Source organism: Leuresthes tenuis, unplaced genomic scaffold (genome assembly GCF_036924035.1).
Source record: "Leuresthes tenuis unplaced genomic scaffold, fLeuTen1.0.hap1 SCAF_7, whole genome shotgun sequence".
NCBI lineage: Eukaryota > Metazoa > Chordata > Actinopteri > Atheriniformes > Atherinopsidae > Leuresthes > Leuresthes tenuis.
In genome coordinates this window covers 7,765,998-7,789,279 of record NW_027325361.1, presented here as the reverse complement: position 1 = coordinate 7,789,279, position 23,282 = coordinate 7,765,998, and the positions used below count along the sequence as shown (strand labels likewise).

General features: G+C 38.1%; 1 protein-coding gene across 4 annotated transcripts in view; it reads right to left on the bottom strand.

Annotated features, from left to right (window-relative positions):
- The window catches only part of lrp8 (low density lipoprotein receptor-related protein 8, apolipoprotein e receptor), a 147,670-nt gene that overhangs the window by 60,376 nt on the left and 64,012 nt on the right, over nucleotides 1–23,282 (bottom strand). For all 4 annotated transcript variants that reach the window (XM_072389076.1, XM_072389078.1, XM_072389077.1 and 1 more), the window contains exons 3-4: nucleotides 17,794–17,916; nucleotides 470–598 (exon numbers count right to left, since the gene is read on the bottom strand). In XM_072389076.1, coding sequence (XP_072245177.1) covers nucleotides 470–598; nucleotides 17,794–17,916 — 252 coding nt within the window. The remainder of the gene's footprint in view (nucleotides 1–469; nucleotides 599–17,793; nucleotides 17,917–23,282) is intronic.

Genomic DNA, 23,282 nt, shown 5'->3' with positions numbered 1-23,282 from the left:
GTAAAATGTTTATGCAGGTGGTAGCTGTCAAAGTTACATGCATGAGAAGGCCAGGATGCAGACATTCCCTGCAGAACAGTGCATTGTAACAAGATGAGCAGTGTTACTCGGTTTACCTGTCAGTGGTTCAATGCTGTGTCTGATCTATGTAAAGTATGGGCTTGTTTATCGCTGCAGATATACAACCAGAGATTTAGGCGTTCAATGTGCCATCACTTATGTGTTTTAGCCGGTCTGTTGTGTCTGCCCTGTTAAAACATGGGCAGGCAGCACTTGTTCAGGATTTATCGACTGCACCTGCAGTTTCTTCCTCACTGATAAATGGACTTCAGTGCTGCAGAGAGCTACGGGGAGCTATCCAAGAGTAGATGGAGAGTATACGTGTCAGCCTCACTGGAGCACCACTGACATTTTAAGTCATTTCAGTTTCCACTCCATTCAAAATGTGCACTTCCCATCACAGACTTACCAGCAGCACACTGTTCCTCATCTGCCCCGTTCTCGCAGTCTCTCTCTCCGTCGCATCGCCATGACAATGAAACGCATTTGCTGGCAGCCCCTCCACAATCAAACTTCTCTGGTGGACATGTCTGTCGACCTTTTTTGAGAGGCAGAGAGAGCGGATGACAGGGAAGGGGAAAAGTTGAGCAAAGAGAGATTAGAGACAAGGACAGGGAAAGTAAAATGGGATAAGAAATGGGGAGGAGGTAAAGATGGAGAGAGAAGGGACAGCCAGTCAATGAAACAGTTTGATAACTTAGTTATCTTGTTGCTCAAATCGATTCCTCCTCAAAAGCCTGCAATTTAACTAGACACACAGCGACAGTGGAACAAGCAAAAGCTGTCTGGCTAAACAGACAGCGAGGAAAATACACACAAACAACAAAAAAACAACTAAATAGTAAGACGGCTTATGGTCAATGTAAAATTGGGAAATAATTGGGAATTAAGACATTTTTTTTATGAATTGGTTTATTTACAGACTAGAACATATAAAAATTGACAAATGTCCAAAAAAGTTAAAATTCAATAACCCAATAATCTTCAAATTTCCAAAACTGACAGCAGTTCTAAAGATTTTTTTGCAAACCGTTTTACAGTTTTCCTCTCAAAGTGCAAGGTGTGAACCACATGACGCAGGTTTGGTGTCATGCACATCCTTTTGAGCCAAACAAGCGCAAACATCAGTAATAACAACAATCAATACTTGCAAACTCAAACAAAATGAATGCGTAAATTTGTTGTTAGTTAATGTGACATACAAAATGTATAGTTTTTTTTTTATTCAATAATGAGAAAATCTGTCATCTTATAGATGTACCTTCACAGATGATCTGTGTTTGTGTGTTAGATATTGGTTCCTCAAGTTAAAATGCTCACAACAATATAGGCCATTGTTCCTCTCCGTGTAACTCATGGGAGTTGGTCCAGGGATAAAAACTACAGCATTCTAGTACATCAAATTCACACTGAGTCTCCACAGAAAATCCCTGTCCCCTCTGCTTGAAAAATCTGTGTATACCCTCATCCTCCACCATTTCTTTCTTTCTCTCACACACACACACACACATACAGCCTAACACCAAAGCGACTCTCGCCCCAGATCACATTACGGTGCAGTGTCAAACTCAGATCCATCAATTATAAATATCTGACCACCAGCGTGCTTCCTGGCAACAAGCCTGTTTGTGTGTGCTGCAGCCACAGATCAATAGTACCTCTGGGGTTTTCCCATTCCATACTTATTCTCCTTTATTCGTCTCATAATTTTTTCTTCTCATTTTGGTTTTTAACAGCACTGTATTACTTTCTGCCACATAAATGCTTCCCTCGTGGAAGGAGCCAAGGAGTTTCAGCCTTGGAGTTTTCCCAACTGTGAGGTCTTGGTTGCTAAGTTCTACTGGGAATCCTTCTCTTTTTTTGTCCTTCAATGGTGTTAATCTTTTGGATGACCACTTGCCCCTCCTCTCCAGGCTCTCTTCCTCTTACTGAACTTCAGGTTCTTGTGCAAGCATCTTTTTCAGTGTACCTGAAATAGGGTTTTCCTTGTCTTTTATAAGAATATTTTTTTTCTGCAAATCTTTGTTGAGAGAATAAGTAGGGGAGAATCTGATCAACACAGTCTGATGGGACTGAGTGCACTGTTTACAGTGCGTGTGGCAGTGTGCCCATGTACTTGGCACACAAAATGCAGCCCTTCTGCCCAATGTGATGGTATGAATATGGATATAGATACAGGCAGTGGGCAATCCATGGCGTGGTTGCATGCTGTAGTTTTGAAGCTTCAGGGCCTTGAATTTGTCCTTCACCATCTTGGCACTTTTTGAGCATTTTTGAAACAGCAAATTTACAAGAAGATGGTGGAATAGAATGTGGTACTTCAAACATTATTATAGAGAAAAAAAAATCCATCTTTGAAGTCTTACATCTACTTAATTATGGAATCTTCCTGGAGGAATACCAGCACACTTGTACACACTAATAAGATTAATTTACTTTAGCTCATGCCACCAAAAAAATTTAACACTTCTGCATTGACAGAACATATGTGAGAGTTTGCAGCCAATGCAAAATTATTATCTACATTGTTAAAATCTACAGCAAGACAGAAAGATCAATCGTAGTAAAAAAAAAATACTGAAGCACATAATCAATTTTTCTTTGCTTGTTTTAAACAGAACAAACTGGCAAGCTGAAGGAGCTTCATAATGTAATTTATCATAAAGTGTGGCTCCGTGAATCACATAAAAGATGCCCTTTTTTATTATTATTTCCCAGAGCATTAACAAAATAAATAGCTGTAAGTGTATAAATGCATTCCTCATCTTCAGTAATGTGTTCGTGTGGAACAGCAGTCAAAGGCATATTGTATTGTGTGAGACTTCCTTAGTCTCTTTTACCCTGATACAAAAACATCCCCCAAGGGGGGTTTGCTGAGTCTCTGACTGACAGTTGAGTTAAAAGGATGTAATTTGTCTGACTGACCATTTCAGGCTCCGGGAGTCTGGAAGGCAGAGTTGTGGATGAGCTGCCCATCAAATAACTGAATACAGACGAGTGGGAACAGAGAGCTCCACTGACATTGATTATGACTAAATAAATTAGATGATTTTCTTCTCAAGGGTAATAATGTCACTAAATAAAAAGGACAATTCAAATTTGCCATTATTGCACATTTAAGCAATTATCTCCAACTATTAAAATGTCTGTTCAGCTGGTTGTGAGCCTTTGATACAACACAATAGCACCTCTACCCATAGCATTGCAGTCTATAAAAGCTTCTCCCCCCCGCCTTTCTCTTTACTGCTTCAGTGTTCTTGAAAAGCTCTTTCCACTAACAACTAGGTACAACTTACACTCCATCTAGATTTATGTAAAATTCTGCAAGGTTAACTACTGCTTCAATGCTAACAAACAAAAACATGCCAACGTAAAGCCATTTCTTACACTGCTAAAATGTGTAAGAAAATGTATCATCTTGCATTTGAATGCAATGAGAAAGTGGTCAGTATTCAGTCCAGCAAAATGATGCTGGAGTAGTCTTGAGTATTTATCGGTTCTGGCTACAAACTGTGTGGATGGCAGCACACCACCCAGATGCCTGGGAGTACACTCCATTTTCAATTAGGGCTCTGTGGGGCCTCAACAGTGGGCACATCTGATATTTTCATTAAAGAGAGGTTAACTGACTGTAAAATCTCACACAGAGGCTCTGAATATGACAGCAACAACACATGAACAAAAATGTATGCGATTGGTTGACTTTATCCATTTGCAACACTGTTGGCTGCTCACTCTTTTTATTTTATCAGAAAGTCTGCTCGGATGCAGCCTGTTAGGATAAAGTGTAATTACCATCCTTTCATGTTGTTGTAGCTTACAGTCTTGTCTCCAGGGAGGCTGTGATAGACACTCTGAATGTAACTCCAGTTGTGTGTGTGTGTGTGTGTGTTATAGTCCTCAGAGAAATGAGATGAGTGAGAGATGGCTAAACACACTGGGAATGGGTACAATGGGTAACTTATTTGACAAATGTACTTAAAATTTTTTAAAAATAGTCAAATCAAAACTTCTATAACTCTAGATCACAAACATCTCTTGAAAAAGTGCAATTTATGCATACTGATCACCGTGTAATCAAAAGCAAAGCAAGCGTTTTTTCTTTTAATCAAGCATGTTTTTTTTCCTTTGCCAGTTAAGACGGTGATGTTGATGACGACGTTACAATAAAATACTTTTACCAGACCAGTATATGTCCTCTCTTAGTAAATGTTGTCACTCTAATGTGTATCCTGCAGCAGAAGCCATGTGGGGCAGATTTGACAGTAAGATGGAGTCACTGTTGTTACTGAGGAGGTGATTTTATTGCATGTCAAGAGAGCTGTAAGTTTTCCACCTTCCCTCTTTTCAGAAAAGTCCACTAAGAGCATTTTTGCAAAGGGTAAAATTATTACAGTGAAAATTGTATAGCTACACAAGTAGAGTTGTTTATTATGAACACAATTATACTTTCTGTTTACAGGTAGCACACACAAAATGACTTATATGTATATATTGTTCTCTTAGCTGCCAGTCATGAGCATTTAACTGAACTCACAATTCTGAATACTTTGTACTAAATGAGTATTTTAAGAGCTATGCCTCTCCTGGGGCACAGAGACAAACACTGGGCTGTTAGCAGCCAGCTATGTTGCTTACTGCCAAGTCTTAAAGCAAATAACAGCAGAAGAACTGATACAAGCCAAGCTTTGGTGGAGCTGCTTGGTGGTGAACAGTAAGAGGTTCAACACAGCAGCTCCAACGTAGGTGTATGAATTATTCAATGAGAGTGAAACAAGGTCAACATAAGCTGTGAGCAGTCAGCGAATATTTTCAGGATACATCAATGCACAAAAAACCCCAAAAGCAATTGACCAGGTCAGACTTTTTCCCTCAACTTCTATTTCTGGGACATATGCAGCTGAATAATGGAAACCTCAACAGATTTAGTGCTGTGACATCTGTTTTTTATTTTTGTTTTTTTTCACACTTCAACCTATTCCTACATCTATTCTACTGTTGTTCCAAGTTTGTGGTTATCTTTTTGTTGGAATGCAAAATAAGCTCTATTGGTTGGAGACTGACATTAAAACCCTGAATGGTAAAAGCTGTTGTTTGTATTACATTAAGACCCATTAATGGCACTGCCTAATGCTACTGATGCAGCATTTGAAGCATTTACAGCTGAATGTTCTTATCAGCACTGGTATCTACTCATAAAGACTACATTAAAACTGTGAACATATTTAACCCCAAAATATGGGTGTACCTCAAAATATTTCATATAAAGATCCAAATATCTTTAAATAACACAAATATGTGTGAATATTAGTGCATGTCCAATTTGTGTGTAAACACAAACTAGGTTCTATGTATTTTGTAAAAATGTGAAGTGGAATTCACACGGTTTTGGTTGGTCCTGGGGTCAAAAAACCTTATTTGAGAGATGGGGTATGATGCAGGCTCTTAATTCCAGTCTGGAACCACAAGTGTTGCAGACTTCTTATTCCCCTCACATTGCTGGACTAAGTGTCTATTATGAGCATGGTCTCAGGGCAGACGGAACAAGGCAATGTATCTCTAATTCTAAGTTCTAATGAACTTTTAAGAAAGAACTACTTTCTTTACTGCTTTCACGGGAGGTAGTGGTTGGAGCATTGTAGCACAGCCCCACATCTACTATCCAGCTGCCTGCCAGCCTCTCTGCTGATTGATTAAGAAGCTGAAAGCCCTGGAGGCTAATGCTACGATAATTTATATATGATGAGGTATGTATGAGACCAGGTAATGGTTAACTTTAGTCACTGTCTGTCACAGTGAGAAACAGCATCAAAACCCACACAAGTTGGTATGAGATAATACGGCACATGATGAATGGGAATGAATGAATGCTTATGGATGATTTACGCTGCATCAGCACTAAGCACTACAGTTGCATGAATTTGAAATATTCAAAGGTACAATGAATTCCCCTGCATTTCACACAGCACAGCACTGATTGATGAGGCTCCCTGCTTCAACGTCTTTTATTGCAAACACCAAAGAAACATGTTTTGCTGCATCACTGGGACTTTATTCATGAATTCCTAAATACTCAGCAATGCTGCGAGTATCAATCAAAATGTGTGCCTTACATTAGACTATTTTTTTTTTAATTAAATGTTTTTGTTACTCATGTAAAATATAATTAACTTATTTTCTTTAACTGGATCTTAATCAGGATCAGGGTCTTAATTTCTTAACTTAATAAGATACAACGTAAACTTTGCAGACGCATGAAATAACCGCTCATAATGGGTCCAACAATATGAATAAGAATGCATGAAGTGAGAGAAAATGCACTTTTTTCTTACATTATTCTGACAGATCATCAATTAAGTCAGACTTACAGGGGATCCATAAGAGCTGATCGTCTGTGAAATAGCATAATTAAAGTGAAATCTCAGTCATGAGGTTCTGCCATAAATTTGAGAGTGCCTGCCTGAGAACAATAAACTTTTATCGTTTGGCTACTCTGGACTGTAAAAACAATGCCAAGGCACTCTTTGAATCAATGCATGACTATACAACTATGTACTTGACCTTCCTAGTTGCTCAGTCTGTTTTTATAAAGGGCCATATAAAATTTAAACCCTTTTTTTGCTCCACACAATTAAGTTTATGCCACATTGCTGTAGTAAGTCTCAATCTCATGGCTTTATAACAGCCCAGAGTTACCCCGGTTAGCATGGATTCATTGACAATCAATACAACTGTCAGGACATGCATAGAAGACAGAGATAGAAGACATTAGGACAGTAAGTGAGAAGTTGGAGAGGAAAATAAGTTCAGAATCTTGGTCAAACAGTGGCGAATATTAATATGTGGGCAAAGTGGGATAAAGACAAATAGGGGGGAAAAGTTGAAAAAACTAGGACGTACTGGGTTGGAAACTGATCAAATTTGTGCTTTGAGTGACCAGTGAGCCAAATGCACACGAATAGATATAGAATCTCTTTTTTTGTCACTCAACAAATCAAATCAATAGTTTTGACAAATGAACAAGATAAAAAAAAGATGAACATTCACATAATCAACACATAATCAAAAACATAAAATTTCAGATCTCATGTTATGCTGCAATCCATTTAAAAAATGTAGACAGGCTTGAGCCTATCCCAGCGAGGGGCAGGGTACAACCTGGACGGGTCGGCAGTCCGTCGTGAAGCCAGAATACATCTTAATTAAACAAAGACCTGTCAAAGTGTCGCCACAGGTAATTATGTACTTTTGAGTTCGTAATACAGCTGAGATGATTTGAAAAAGGACAAGGAAAAATCAAGTCTTAAGCTCACTGAGTACAAATCAATCATACCAGAGTAAAGGTGTACAGATAAGTCAATTATTCAGCTTGAAATGCAAATGTTTGATCAGGTGCATCATGGGTATGCTTATTAGTCTCCCTCCAGGCAATAGTAATATCTTTAAAGACTTGTTTAGCAAGGTTCAGGCTTAAAATTTTTATCGTGTGCAAGTATATCTCCATAAATAATTGTGCATCTTTGGAAAGGTAAGATGTGCAGATATATTTCTACTTAATGTCCCCTGACTGGTGCTTTCATTTACTATAATGATGAAAATATCTACAGTAAATGTGCCTTAATCCTTTCCCATGTATTTTCAATATTAGCAATATTTTCCTTAAAGCCACAGGGTTTGTGTCTGGCATCAAGTTAAAACATAAATAAACCAAGGTGATGCACCCAGTGACGGTTCCTTTTGTTCATGCCGTTAAATAAGCCAAAAAGAAAAGGCCTGCTTTATCTAGCGTACTTCATTGACATGATTTATCCACATGAAGAAATCGTAGAATAAGTGAGTGGATGTGTAAGCATGCATGTACAGTGGACCAATCAGTGTATGCATGAGTTGAAATGAGTATGCACTGCAAGTGTAAATTTGGCTACATTTACTTTTCTATGCATGACTGAAGTGGTTTGGTTGCTTGTAAGCATTAGTACATAATGTATGTGTGAACACATTGATTTTAACATCCCCGGATTGCACACCAAGAACTGGAGCGTGACATTTCATTATAATAGGATGTATTAGGCAAAAAGGGACAAAAAAATATTGCTGTATTTGAAAAATAGTCATTTTATACCTGATTAAATGAGAAAACAGATAATTTTATTTAGAATGGAATCTTGCAAGCTGTGTGATGCATATTGTAGCATGAATAATCATTCAATCCATACCAGTATTTGATGTAAAGTATTAACAGGACCAATGAAAAAATACTTTTTAATCTTTTCGCACACTGAGTTCAGTTTAGATGATCAGCCCTTTGGTGCCGAATGTAAATTACAGCGAGTCTGGATGCTACAGCCAAGGCTGTCCAGCTAAACCTTGCCTGGAACGTTGCCATATTACCAACTTCACCCAGTGTTGTCCTTCAGATGTAAAATCCAATTTACGGAGAGGGCGTATGTGGTTAATATAGGATTACATTTTAAATGAAGGTTAGTGTTGATTAGTGGCTTTCATTGGAACACTGATCTCCAATTATTGCTGCCCTGAGGTAGGGAGACAGGGAAGACCGTTGAAGAAAGAAAGATGAAAGTCAAGAAAAAGACGAGAAGAAACTGATGAAGGAGGGCATGCACAGAGAAAAAAGAAAGTGGTCTCTCCCCCTTTGTTGCAAACCAGTCTCACTGTGGCATATACACCTATGGTAGCAATTTCTTTTAAGTATCTATTTTTGAGAGGTCTGTTTGTAGCACTCTGTGGCTGCATGACATGCAAGCTTTGCTGACATGTACAGAACAGACACAGGCACCAAATGTATCAAAGTCTATAAGGAAAAAATGATTTCCTTACGTTTTCTCAATAATTTCCACTCTGCAATTTTTATATTGAAAATATGAAAAAGCAAGTGACAGAATGAGAATCCCCAAGTGTCTTTCAGCTGTTTTTCTTTTTAAGGAGATGTTGCAAGAAGATGATACCCTCACCCCCTCTTGTTCCCTTTCTCTGCATTTTTCTCACTCTAGGCTGTGGAACCATTAGCAAAGTCTAGACTATGTGTCTGGCAGTGCCATGAGGAAAGAAATACAGCGCAGCACCAGTGCTCTCATAGGAAATTGCCACTTGTTCCAATGGGGCTCTGTAAACGGTTGTTTAGTAGAGGATACATTGGATATCAAAAGAATACTGCCAATGGCAAGCACTACATTGAAACTAATGCAAGACTGTAGGAAAAGGGGAGACAGTCAAAAGAAAGCAGAGGGAGTAAAGGCAGTAAGGCCTCTCTTTTGGGATGCAGACTGGCACTATCCAAACCCTGCACCAGGCACAAAAGTAGAAAGATAAAGAAAACCTCAACTGAAAACCCAACCGTAGAGAATTTGGCTTTGACTTCTAAAGACTATAAAAATTCCAGGACAACTTCGGACTCTGTAATTTGGCGTTAAACGTGATTTACTCTGTTCATTTGTATGCTATAGCATTTTTATTAGTCTCAAATCAACAAAAACAGTGATGATGTTTGGTACAACAAATTAAACTAAATAAATTTGAGTCACAGTAGAATGTGAAAATGGCATAAAAATCTACGGGATACATTCATAAAGAACTTTTGAATGAATCACATTTAATTACAACACATGTATTATACCTGTTAATTCAAAACTCTATTTGCAATTTTAAAACTTGTAGCATAAAACATGCACTATAACATGGCTGCATTCCATTTATTGTTTGAGTGACAGGACTATGGCATTGTGCAGACTGTGACACCAATCTGAGCCGATTTATGATTTGAGTCTAAAACTGTGTCTGCATTTTTCCAGCTTAGACATCTAAAATGCCTTCTTATGGTCTCATGACTATCTGCTGCCTTTTCATTACTCTCCTCTAGCCTTTGCCTGTTTTGAATGTCAGACTGCTTCAAACATCCGTTATGTCTCCCAGGCAGCTTTATGGATCACATGTAATTGGTTGTTGTCAATTAGGGGTTTTCCTCAAGAAAAATAGAAAACCGTTGAGGGGATTACTATGAAAATTATGCATGGCATTTTACAGACACTAGCAGGGGAAACACTATCAGACGGCTTCACCTTCACAAGACATCCTGTGTAATTTACAACATATTGACCGCAGATCAATTGCAACTGGCCAAGAGCAAGGTTTCCTAATCGAATTGCAGAATGGAACTGACAAATAAAATCAAATGGTGGCAGTTATTTTTTCTTTAACTTTTAATCGTCTTGTGCAATATAAACAAGGACACGAGGTGTTTGAACTCCACAAAACAATAATACAGGCCTCCAAATGTTCACAGCTATTAGAAGATTTTACATTAAAACCCTGACAATAGACCATCCAAATATTTTCCTATTTTTCCTATTTTCCTATTTCCTATTTTCTTAAACAATTCAAAAGGTTTATTTAGTAAAATAATTAAATAGCTGTAATTCAAAATATTTCATCTCCAGTTTCATGGTAATATTCCATAATAATCGTACTTTTAAATTCATGAAAACTTAATGAAAACTAAATACTCAGACTGAAAATGATTCACTGAAACTATGAGATTTTCCCCATGTGACATGTGAAAGTTACATTAATAATGATCATCATGGTGTAAATATCATGAGGAGATACCATAAGAAAACAAGTACTGTGAGACCTCCTATCTTTGCTAGTTATATCCTCTGTATGAACCTTGATCTACTGAAAAAGGAAGTCTTACATGACGTTATGATATTAGCTACGTTGTACTCATCTGATATAGACAGTGAGAGGAGGGAACGACTGGAATGTGTCATGACCTTATGTGGCCAACGCTTCAGTCGTAGAAAGTATAACCATGTGTGGCTAATGTTTTTGTAGTAGAAAGCATGAATAGCAGAAGTATCATTTAAAAACTTGGACAACCCTGTGTCAGCTTTGTGATATGTTGCGCAGACTTGTCTCCTTGCTACAAGATTAAACTTTGTGTTAACTGATTGCAGCGACTCTGAGCCTCACTGGGAGAAGTTTCTTAACATCGAGCGTCAACGCAGAATGTGGCAAACAAAATGAAATGTGCTGTATTTCTGTGTCATGGAAATTTAATTTTTATCCTGCTCTACTATCTCATTAAATACATTTGTGGTTTTTGAGACAAAGTTAAACATAAAACTATAGGTGTGTAACGATAAGCTTACAATAATCAAGAGACAAAGGCAAACAGATATAAATAGTTAGTTAGTTAACCTTTCAAGTACAAATGAAATTGAAGTTTAAAGTGTTTTTACATATGCCTTGCACTACATATCACCTTCAAACTTATGCTTGTTCCAACAAAAAAGTAATTTCTCAGATGTCTTTAAAAATAGTTCAAGCTTTCCATACATAGATGTGCATTTATTACCAAGTATTGTAGAGTCTAAAGTGTTGTTCTTCTGCTCGTTGTCCACTTTGGTGGGTTTTCGCCTAAATGAGAGATTGATTCAGATGCATTTGCACACAGTCGGCATCAAAGGAACCCTGTGGCGTGAAGACTATATTTCACCAGATGAAAATTAAATCGTGGACAAACAGAAACAGAGGAAGACATAAGAAGATATGTGCATTTGAGCAGTTGTGGTTGAGTGTGAGTATGTTGTGGCCAGTGAGTGAAATCCCACTCTGGGCAACAGAGCTTTGCATTGAAATAACATGCATCAAGAGACCTTAAACAAATCAGACTTCTCTGTCTCTGAAGGGGATGAGCGATCACAAAATGCTAACTCGTACACTCCCGGTCTTCTTAGCTTTATAAGAGCTTGTGACTTTTTCTGTTACATTTCTATGTTACATAACTATTTATGTCAGTGTAGTTACTTGTGTGACTTTTGATGAAAGGGTCACTGACTTTTCACTGGGCTGAAAGAGCAAGAAGGACACACACAGGTAGAGAGAACAAGAGACAGGCCACCTGGGAAATTATGGCTGGGACCACCGCCGCTTCAAGCATGAAATTGAAGCCGTCCAACAATGCAACGCACTGGATTCTTTCCGCTTGCATTCCAAAATAATTAACTCGCCCAACTTTCTGCCTCCCTGCTGTATTATGCTGACCTGCTCATTGTCTCAGCACCACAGACAAAGCCAAACCCACTTCACTACACAGGAACAGGTGGAAGTGATAACAGCAGCAATGGAGAGAGATGATGAGGGAGAGATGCTAATTCAAGCTTTAACAATACTTTAACCTTTAACCAAAGCACAGATGGCTGTACAGTCGCATTATACTCATATATTCGTTAATTCTGACAAGTTCAACTTAAAATGGTAACTGAATATGTTGTCAACAGCCAAAAGAATCCACATTCTTGTATAACAGAATCAATTAATTTTACACAAAAGGACCTTCATGTATGCACTGAAATCCATAGAGAGCCATGCATTTGTTAGCTGGTATAAGGTAGTAAACAGAGAGTGAAAGGCTGACATTTTCATGCTTTGAACTGCTCCCTTTAAATAGCACATTAGCAGTTTTACAGTTTAGTATCAAAACTAAGCTCCCCAGCAAGAGCTACATTACCAAAACATGACCATCAGGCACAACATACTATAGCTGTCAGCTTTGAAACAATTTTCCTCGACTCCCGAGGGGTCTCTAATCAATCACCATCCTGGAGTCAAGACTGACGAAGGCTGCAATCTACCTTCTTCACAATGTAAACATTTGAGGCTCAGAAATAATGAAGCTGCTTTACCTGTTTGATGATGTGAAAGCAAACAAAGCAGCAACTACTCTCCAACTGCCTTATTGTCTACTTTAAACATTGTAGGCTACAATTACCATATGAAAAAGAACTTGAAGAGGGTAGTAATAACTGAATATGCCTAAACAAGTGGGCGAGATGTCTCGCTGTGATGAGGGGCACTGCTTTGACAGTCTCTTTAAATGTATGATTTTAATCAGATGGACCCTTGAGGCTTTGGGTAAGCTGGGCAAAAAATTAAATAAGATAGTGCTAAACGCATCATGAATAATTATGATGTAAAACTATATTCAGAATATTAAATTAAAATCTACCAATAAACACAATTTCCACGGCAAATATGTTGAGTCCCTAGTCTTGCAAGAGAGTTTAATTTGAAACATATCAAAGAACCAAATGTTTTCCAACTTAAATCACAACCGCTTTGAAATTCTAATGGCAGTGCCTAAAGGACAGTTGACAGCTGTACACTCACTTTTATCTCACACTGCTACTCTACCATGAACAATGGCTTATGATCGACTTTTACAGTCATCAAAATTGTCATTTATGTTGCTCTAGCTTCTCCCTCTGTTTCACAATGGCCTGTAGAGGCGTTTCAGTACAGCCTTTATCAGCATGCCTTTAAGTATGAGATATGGATGAGTCAACTTAGAAAAGATTGCTTATAGAGATGGTAGACTTTTTTTCTGGTCTGAATATATCTGAATCTACATCCTCCAAGTATAACTTTAAGTACTGTTGATGAGATTTGCTTTCTATACAAAGTTTTCAAGCATCAATGGGGGAGAGATAAGATCACCTGGACTTGTAAAAGGTATTGTGTTCAAAGAAAAAACGAGGGAGATAAAGATCATTTTAGAAATTTCCCACTTGCTTCAAAACTTTTCCAGTGTGCAAGAAAGTATTTATCAAAACACTGCTTTATAATCAATATATGACTACTAATGACACAGCTCCAACAACTATGAAGCAGCGATGTCTGTACTTACGATTGATGCACAACATTGGGTGCAGACATGCACTTTTTCATGCATCAGCCACCACTCGTCTGATTGAGCATTTTCTCCACAATCCCCTCCAGGCACAGAGTCATTTTCCAATGTGTAATTACAGACAGCTACATCGGGGCCTGTGCATGCATGTGTGTGTGTGGTTTCAGAGAAGTCATTGAAGGTCCATAGTTAATCAGCAGTCGACCAGAAGTCTCCGGGATCAGCCCATTGATTCCCTCACTGGGCAATCAATTTGATCAAAGGTGTTACTTAAACTGAACTCAGATCAGAAAATGGATGACAAACAGCACAGAAGAGGACAGACTCAAGAATGCAATATGGGCTGCTGAAATAAGTCACCCTTTATGATTTAAGTATTAAAAATAAAAGCTAAATGAAAACACCACAAAAATGTATTAATAAATTATATGGAGGCAATGGAATTAAAGCATTTACCCTTTTCCCCATTATATTTTGATTCATTGTGTTTACTGTTGCGGATGCCAGGAGTCCCCAACCAACAGGCTGTGAAGCATTTGTTACCATGCGGCCTGATGTCTGATGCACGCTCTACATCTACTCATCACACAATTTAGGCGGATTTACACTCAATTGGAAACATTTACTGGACTTATGGCAACACAAGGACTTGGGAGTCACCTTTACTGATGTTATCTTCACCTTTCAGTGAAGTTGCTTTACTGGTGACACCTGGCTGCACCTTGTAAGCACGTGGGTTTGTCTGTGATCTCACCTGAAGCCTCGGCAGCTCAATGTAGATAACAGTTACTGAACTCCAGTTCTGAGCCCTTGTGTTACCCACAAAAAGGCTTTGCTTTAGATGGAACCGCTCTCCTCTCCATTCAAAATAATCTGCCTTAATAGTGACCACTGATCACATTATTTAGGACAACTATTGATCGTTCTGTTTCTGTGTTACACAAGCACAACTCTACCTGTTCCAGATTTTTGCTGCAGCATGGGTGCAGTCTTAACAAAAATGTTAAAATCTGAGGTGTAGGCGGCTCTTGGATGTGTTGGTGCTGTTGTTGGTCCTTAGCTTTGTCTTGCTACAGAAAAGACAGGATTCATGTTAGACAAAAATCTTTTGTGGTAAAGTAAAATAATGAAGATTTTTCATTGGAGAAATTGTCTATGTCTATTGTTCTTCATTTTTTTCCTTCTTTTTAGGAAAAACCAGAAGGAGATGATCAAAACGGAATATTTTAATTCAATCAAGCTGCATTTGACCCACACATAACGTGCCTTCACTTTAGGTTTTTGCAGGAGTGCACACAAAACTGTATTGGATGAATACTCATAACTCACTAATCTGTGTGGGATGAGAGCGATGCAAGTTGATAAATACATGTTATCCAGCTTTAGAGTCGTTTCCACCACTATCATCATTTCCTTATTTCTCCTCTTGGCAATCTTAGCAAGTTTGTATAAAACTGATGTAGCAACTTATTTTCCAGAAATGTGATTCACTAGGTCGGTAAAGAGCACACATTTCTTTCGAATAATGATGTGGCCAGTAAAAGTCACAGAAAATACAACTTGTTTTACTTTTACTTGTTCTTGTCTTCTGAGGTTAGTAAGAAAAGACACAACACAAAACACTAGATGCACACAAACACAGGAGCTGTGAGGATCAATGTGGCTGAAAAAGTTAGTGAAGCAATCACCGTGTCTGACCTTGATTAGATATAATGAGAAGTAACCACAAGTCAACTAATCTGATGAAATGATACAGATTCAACTTGTGATGAATACTAAACACAAGTATTGACTCTAGCTTTACACACACTTATGCCGTTGGACACACTTGCAGCATTAATAGGCATGTGCATGTATGCACACCCACACATGCCTTTTGCCTATGTCAATCAGACTTATCACTTTGAAAATCTTCAAAGCACCCTTTGATCACCTCTTTGAAATCCTTGCTAAAAATTGCAAATGGGAGTTGACTTGTAGTTCTTTCCACATAGAAAGTTTTGTGATGAGGGAGAAATGGAAAGACAGACTTCTAATTGTTCTGCTACAGTAAATGATGTGCAGTCTTTGGAGGAGTAAGGAGTAATATGGAGATTCTGTGTAATGTCAGGATTCTACCCGTCCTGCTATGATTAGCTGTTAAATAACTTGCCCGAACTTGCACGTGAAGTTTATCAATCACTAACCTGGTGCGTTTTGCTTATCTTTGTTAAGCCCTGTTAAGATCAACTTCAGCACGCTCTTCTTTGTTGTCTCGACAGTTATAGTGTCGAAAATTAAATAAATAAAAAGTGGAGGCTCATCAGTTGAGGCACTAACGTAGAGATAAAGTAGGTCTTCTTGATTTCATCATTCAGAATTTCACAAACAAATAAAAAATAAAAGCCTTAATGCTTAGATGAAATTAACTCAGTTCCAGTTGTGCGACAAATGGCTAACTGACTGATGATGCAAAAAGTCAGCTTTTGAAACGTAGAGGTACAACATAAACTATGGAGTACTGAAACACCACCATTCACTTTTAAATGCCAGTTAACGTCCCATCAATTAAGGAAAACCATTAAAAGTTCTTAACACCTATACTCCAAAATAAAGTTCCTTTAGAACTATTTTAAGGTCTTTTCCACCACACTAAATAAAACAGGTGAGAGCTTGAGGTCCTGGTAAGCCCCTCCATATGTCAAAGTGACCACGTCCATATTGCCGACAAAATGCCCATGTGTGACTGTAGATTAACAAAGCACTGTTTGTGTGAATGGGTGAAAGAGAAATGCATTATAAAACATGTTGGAGAACATGTGACTCCATGAAACATCCAGTAGTTTTAGTGGGTGGAGTTCTTATTTTCATAATGGCAGCAGTGAACGCACCTCCTGCCAGCCTTAGAAACAAATCTGTAATAGGGGCAATCTGTTTATAAGCTTTGGTAGTTTTTCTTTTAATCAAAATAGTAAACATGATATGAACATAGAATTAACCAAACCAAATATGCAGTTCTGGTTAAAACGATGTTTTGGACAAATGTGCACAAACCTTTTTGATATATCATCAGTTTCAAATATTTTGTAGTTTCTTTACGTAAAAGAGATGAAAATACTTTTTGAATCAGTTAATTGATAATAAGACATGCCATCCTCACTCATGCATTTCAAGTTTCCAAAATTACCTTCAATATGTAAAAAACCTCTTCACCTTTTTTTGTAATTAAACAATACCATTTGAGAGGTATTCAATGCGCTGATAAACACATTAATTTGCATTTCTAACCATAGTGACCTGTAAGCAACATAACTATAAACAGGCAGAGCTACTTTGGTCATGGCTTATGGCAGGGTATGAGGAATGGAACAAGATGGAAATATACTTTTCATAATCACTTTTCATACAGCTGAACATATCATTTAGAGCATATGTCTTTTCCAGCCTCATAAGGTGGCTAGTTAATGAAAAAATAATTCTAATTCTCACTTTTTATTTTCGTCAGTGGAATATATAAATTACAAAAAATACAGATATCCTGTCCATTTTGCTACCCTGTGTGACCTTGATCAAACCATGTATGGAGCTCCTGAGTCACACCGTGCAGCCAACAACAAAAAGCAACTAAAAGCAATTTTCTGAGGCAATGTACAAGAAATGAAGGTTGACCCAGTGGCTAGAGCGCAGCAAAATGTGACACAGAAAATAGGCAGCCTTGAAAATGTTTCATGCTGAAGATGCTGAACTGCATGTATGTGTGTGTGTGGAGATAAACTATTTTACACTCCACATGTGACAAAAAAACAAGAATGTAATGATGATTTCTGCAAGTTTTAAAAAATGCAGGAAATTGAGTGGAATTCCATTCAATTGAAAACACAAATGTGTGTGTGTGTGCGTACACACTTATGCAACACAAATAATAATAATAATAATAATAACAAACATCACAAATGTCAATTGTGTATGTGCATTTTTGTGGCAATGGTTGTTGTGATGTGGTTGTGTTTGTCTGTCTGTCATACAGAGACTGTGCTGCTACTTACTGCAGATTGCGTCAGCCTCATCTGAGCCGTCTGCACACTCAGATTCTCCATCACAGCGCCACCTAGCGGGAAGGCACTGTCCATTCTTACAGGCAAAGTCTGTGGTTGCACAAGTCTTCTTTGCTGTGGAGAGAAAAGAAATGGTGTAAATGATCAAATGTCAGAAGGAAATGCACAATTGCACCATGTCTTTTTAGTACAAAATATATTTGATTATTAATATATGAAAATCTCCTAAACACAGGAAGTGATTTCTGATTAGCAAAAAAAACATGTAGAAACTGCCAGTTTTATGCAAGTTCACCCTTCACAATAACTAGTTCAAAGCTCTGAGCACATAGATTAAAAATAAAGAAGTTAATATACATGGCTGGCAACGTGAGATTCTGAACCAAGTTCAAAGTCTCAAAATGAAGTTGTTCACGATCTCCTTCAATGAAAACATATTAGCCAGCAGAGACCCAGTGACAAACGCTTCATTCTTACAAATAACATGACACTACATGTAAACAAACCAGCTGTGTGACAAAATCTGGTGTGGAAGTACAACAGGAGATAAAATCATTGCTGTGGCACTGCATGACACAGGTGACAACAGAGTCTGTGTGCAGTGCAGCTGCCTGCATCAAGGCCAAAAGAAAAGTTCAATTTAGAGTACAGGTGTTCTGCTCCGGCTTCCTCCTGTGCAAAGTTTTACATTACATCCTTAAGATTCAGCTGAGAGGCTTCACTCCGTTTTCATTGCTTTATAGTTCATGCCATAGAGCTGTGCTCACTTCATTTTTATCAGTTAAAAACGGCCTTGTTCAGTTAAAAATCCATGAAACATATGAACGGCAATCATGCGCACGCTAATATTAACGCAAAAGATCAGAAACTGCACACATTCACCACTAACTGAGCACTCCACTAACGGAGTTGGAAAGTACAAACATACCAGTCCAATTACTATTTAACTTGTGCAGACAATGTTTCGATGCAGAGGGTCACAGGCTGGATTCTTGGTGAGGTCTTCAAGTGCAGCTTGTAACAGAACACACGGGGGGTGGAGGGGCATTTCATTAGCCTGCCTTTGATGGTGCCTCTTCTTTGAGGCCGCCTTAGTGGATCAGGGCCATAAGTCCAGTGAGATCCCATGTGAAAGCTTTACATTTAACATCTCATAGCCCAGCTCTGTGTGTGTGTGTGTTTGTGTGTGTGTGTGTGTGTATTCTGTACGCAACATTTTTCCTAATGGTTCGTTGCAACATATTTCCTGGAGGACCAGCCTGAGCAGTGTATTGGTAGCTTAATTAGACCACCTTGTTTAGCGTTTCATGATGGTCTATGAACAAGATTTTGTGCAGAAAACTGAACCACATGAGCCTGTCACAGAGAGAGGCCGGAAACAGCAGCTGCACAAAATGCACTGCAGAACTATGATGCACTGCTGGTTGAAACTAATTAACAACACAATGTCTATGTACATTCCCATCTACCTATTCTATAGTTACAGTCAAAGGGGGGAAGCTTATTAGCTTCTTGGTCATTTGTAAACTCTTAGATGTCCAATGGTGAAGTGCTGAAAGCACAACAGGGAGCCATAATAATGAAGAATAATCTAAATAAACTGACATCATCAGCTAAGGGGACTAAAACTTTCTATATGTACACAGAAATGTACTCACAATGTATGGCAGGTTATAAATAATAGGATACTACACATTCACATACACACTAACACATTGATTTTGAGAAGAGAGAAAAAAGAAAAGGGGCATCTTCAAGACGTTAAAGATATAACATTGACGTCTCAGACAAAAGGTAAATAGAAAGAGCAGGAAAAAGAGAAAAGGGGTACAGAAACGAAAGACAGGAGGGAAAGAGGCTGTCGAGGTGAGGTCTCATGTAATGTCATCAGTCTTCACAAAAGACCACATAAATCCCTTTCCTTCCTTTCCAGCATTTTAGCATAAATCCCATTTCTTCCAGTCTGCCCTCCCCGTTTTTCATCTTTCCTCACATCTCGGCCCACAGCCCGATAACAGACCGGTGTAGCACACAAATAATATGAAGCCAGCAGTAAAAAAAATAAAAATAAAATCACAATACCATTGTAGATCACAATGAACGTGATGTCAGATATCCATAAATTAGGATTTTCATTCTTCCTCATATTTTATCTACTGTCACAGGTCATCTTAGTCCTCTGCAAATCCTACTGGCTGAATTCAGAAGAGGGTGCAAAACAGTGAAGGTGAAAGACTTACAACATATCATATTCATGAGGATTAATTAAAATGCAGAAGCAAGTAAATGTAAGCCTTTTTAGTTTCTAACAATTCTTTCCTTAACTATTTTCCTCTAATCTTGAGGACAAAAAGGAACACAACACAATTCACCTTGACCCCTCCTTATTGGAATCACTGGGAATATTTTTTCCCCTCACATATAAAAACAGAAAGAAAATTAAAAGTGTCACTGGACAGACATAAAAACACATAGAACTTAAGATATTTAGACCACATAGAGGACAGATTCTGTAGACATTAAAATGATTTGAGGAATTTTTTTAATCAACTGAAAAAAAGAAGGCTTCCCATATTTTAAATGGCTTCCTCACTGCATGTAATGGACACGTAATAATTAGGATTCTATTACAATGAATTGGATTGTAACTGGCTTGAATTGGACTGCATCTGCCCTGTGATTTGGTGCTATATGAATAGCTGATTTGAATTGAATTGTAAATCATCACTACCATCAATCCATCATTCGGTTTCAATGATGGATTCCCACAGATGGGTGTGCACAACAGTTCAGAAAGAAAGCCTCCATTTAATCACATGAGCATTTATACATTGCTAATTTTTCAGCTGCAGCAACAAAGCCAACCAATGTTGAACATGCAACTAACACTCACTGCCCGACAAAGATTCATTTTTAAGGGTGGTTGAATATAGATCAAACAAGATCAATAACAAAATAATGTTAAAAGTCCGCACACAGCATGCAACACCTCTGAAGAGCTGCAGAGGCACATGCACAAACAGTTGCCTCCATCTGAATTCTGAGGCTCCAAGACCTGACATATACGAGTGTCATCCATATGGAACAGGCCAAATCTTATGGGGTGTGAGGGTGAATGTGGAGGCAAGAGGAAGTATATACACATTATACAGATACACACACACCCTAGAGTTGAAACAACATCTCATTTTGGTCCTTTTTCCCTTGATGGAAAAAATGATGAATATTTATGTGAGAAAGCAGACACACCAGAGGAACTTCTAGTGGATTTCATCCATATTATTGAGCCATCAATAACTTTGTTCACTTTTAAAATGCACCGCCACTCAGTCCCTCTCCATCATTCTTTTTCCCTCACAATTCAACTAGGTGTTTTCTCAGGCTTATATTTCACAGACAATGATACCGTTTGTTGGGTAACTTTTAGTAGAGATTTATTTTGTTGATACTTAGCTAATTCATTGTCTACCCAGTTACAAGTAAATAATAATGCTTGTAGAGATGTCTATTCTGAATAGACTGCTCTGGCCTCCAAACTGTCCGTTAATTATTGATAATGTGATAACAATAATAACTTAAGAACAGCATCCCCCGTGGACGGAAAGCACATTAAATCGCATCACTGACATCTCTTAACAAAGTAATATGATGAGTTTTGAAAATTTCAATAAACATTTCAATCTTTAAAGGCTTTCAGGTGCTCAGTGACCTTGTGGTTCCACATAAACTTATAGGAACAATAACTCATGGGGCCTCTAATGGGAACTGCAAGGTGCCTTTGCATAAATCCTAAAAGGGACAAACTGTTTTTTCTCTATGAAAGATACATAAAGAAAAAATGTAAAAGTACACCCTGACTTTAATCATTTTAGATTAAAACTGAAACTTTATCAGCTATGCAGTCATGAATGATCTTCCTCTTCCCCTTCTCATGATGTCAGTGCATTGTTTTTTGTATGAATAAACCATAAGTTGGATCCCTCAGACGAAATTGCATATATATATAAGAAACAATTATCACAAAAAAATCATAAGCTGTGCTGCACCAGGCAGTGTGTACTGCCTGGTGCAGCCTGAAGGAACAAGCTGAACAGGAAATGGGATGGGAGATGGTCACAGAGGGGCGTTGAGGTGTTTGCATCCACCCTATGCCAGTGAATACGGTGATCAGGTGCTTTAATTTAGAAAGTGAATCAGCATTTTCACTGAAATCTTCCAAGATGTCAGTTATCATCATTAATGGACAGTCAAAACAGAGTATTCACCCCCAAAAAATGGTCTGATGGATGTTAATTAACTTCTCTATAATGTAAGTGTGTCAGATTCAACCAAAAGTCAGCCAAGTCTCTGTGGGTCTGAGGATTTAATTCAATACTGAACATTCTTGCTCTGTAATAGAATTAGGAAAGAAAATCACATTGATTAGGGATCATCTACAGTTGTATTATATGAAGTAATAACTCACTACATATATATTAAATATGCTTTGACGTACTTGTCAACAAAAAAATAAGATATAATACTTTATAGAAAGCAATGTTTAATAGCTTTTGAACAACATTTTAGATGGCAACATTCAGATGATCAGTCCTGGGATGATCGATATATTGTAAATGTTTAACCTCCAAAAGGGTTGTATTGTATCGTACGCTCCCCCATGTCCCATGCATCAAATTGCATCGATGCATGGAAGTGAGCAACACTGACAGGATTGGCATGTTCACGATGCTACTGCTGTCCACCCATTAAAAAGATAATACTGTGATAATCTTCAGCCAACATTCAGCTAATGAAAACCCCTCTCATCAATAAGTGACCAAACTGACCTACTGATGCTCATGTTGTCTAAACCCCAACAACACAAGCTTGCAACCTGTTAGGATTCCTTTTCACGTACTCCTGACAATACAAATCGGGACGCTATGGTTCGACATGAGAACAGGTAAAGGTCACCCCCTGCTCGGAAAGTCATTCAATTTATCCACTCCATTACACACATGCACGTACACACAGAGCGAAAAGGAAATGGAAATAAAACACCAAACAGCCGAATAATAGCCAAGGGATCACTCTGTCACCTCTAATTAGGAAATCTTGACTCCAGTTCCTGAAATGTAGATTTACTCTAATAACAATGACCCCAGACACACAACTAGTGCTGTAGTGAGATAAATCATCTCTTTTGTTAAAAGGCAGCCACATCTTGTCATGTGCGTCTAACTGACAAAGCAAGAGGTCTCATTCAAACAGATTTAGATCCAACAAAGAGAGGCTGTTTTTTAACATTCACAAACATGTGATTTCAGGAGAATTTGAATTCTTTCAAGAGTTTATTATGGTGAAAAAAAGACATTTGATCTTAAAGCATTCAAACATTCAAGTTCCCCCAAATGAAAGTACGGGCATCTGCTAAAACAACAGGCAGAAAATTAGCATCAGTTAACACTGCCATTACATAATCACAAGTTCTCGCAGGCAGT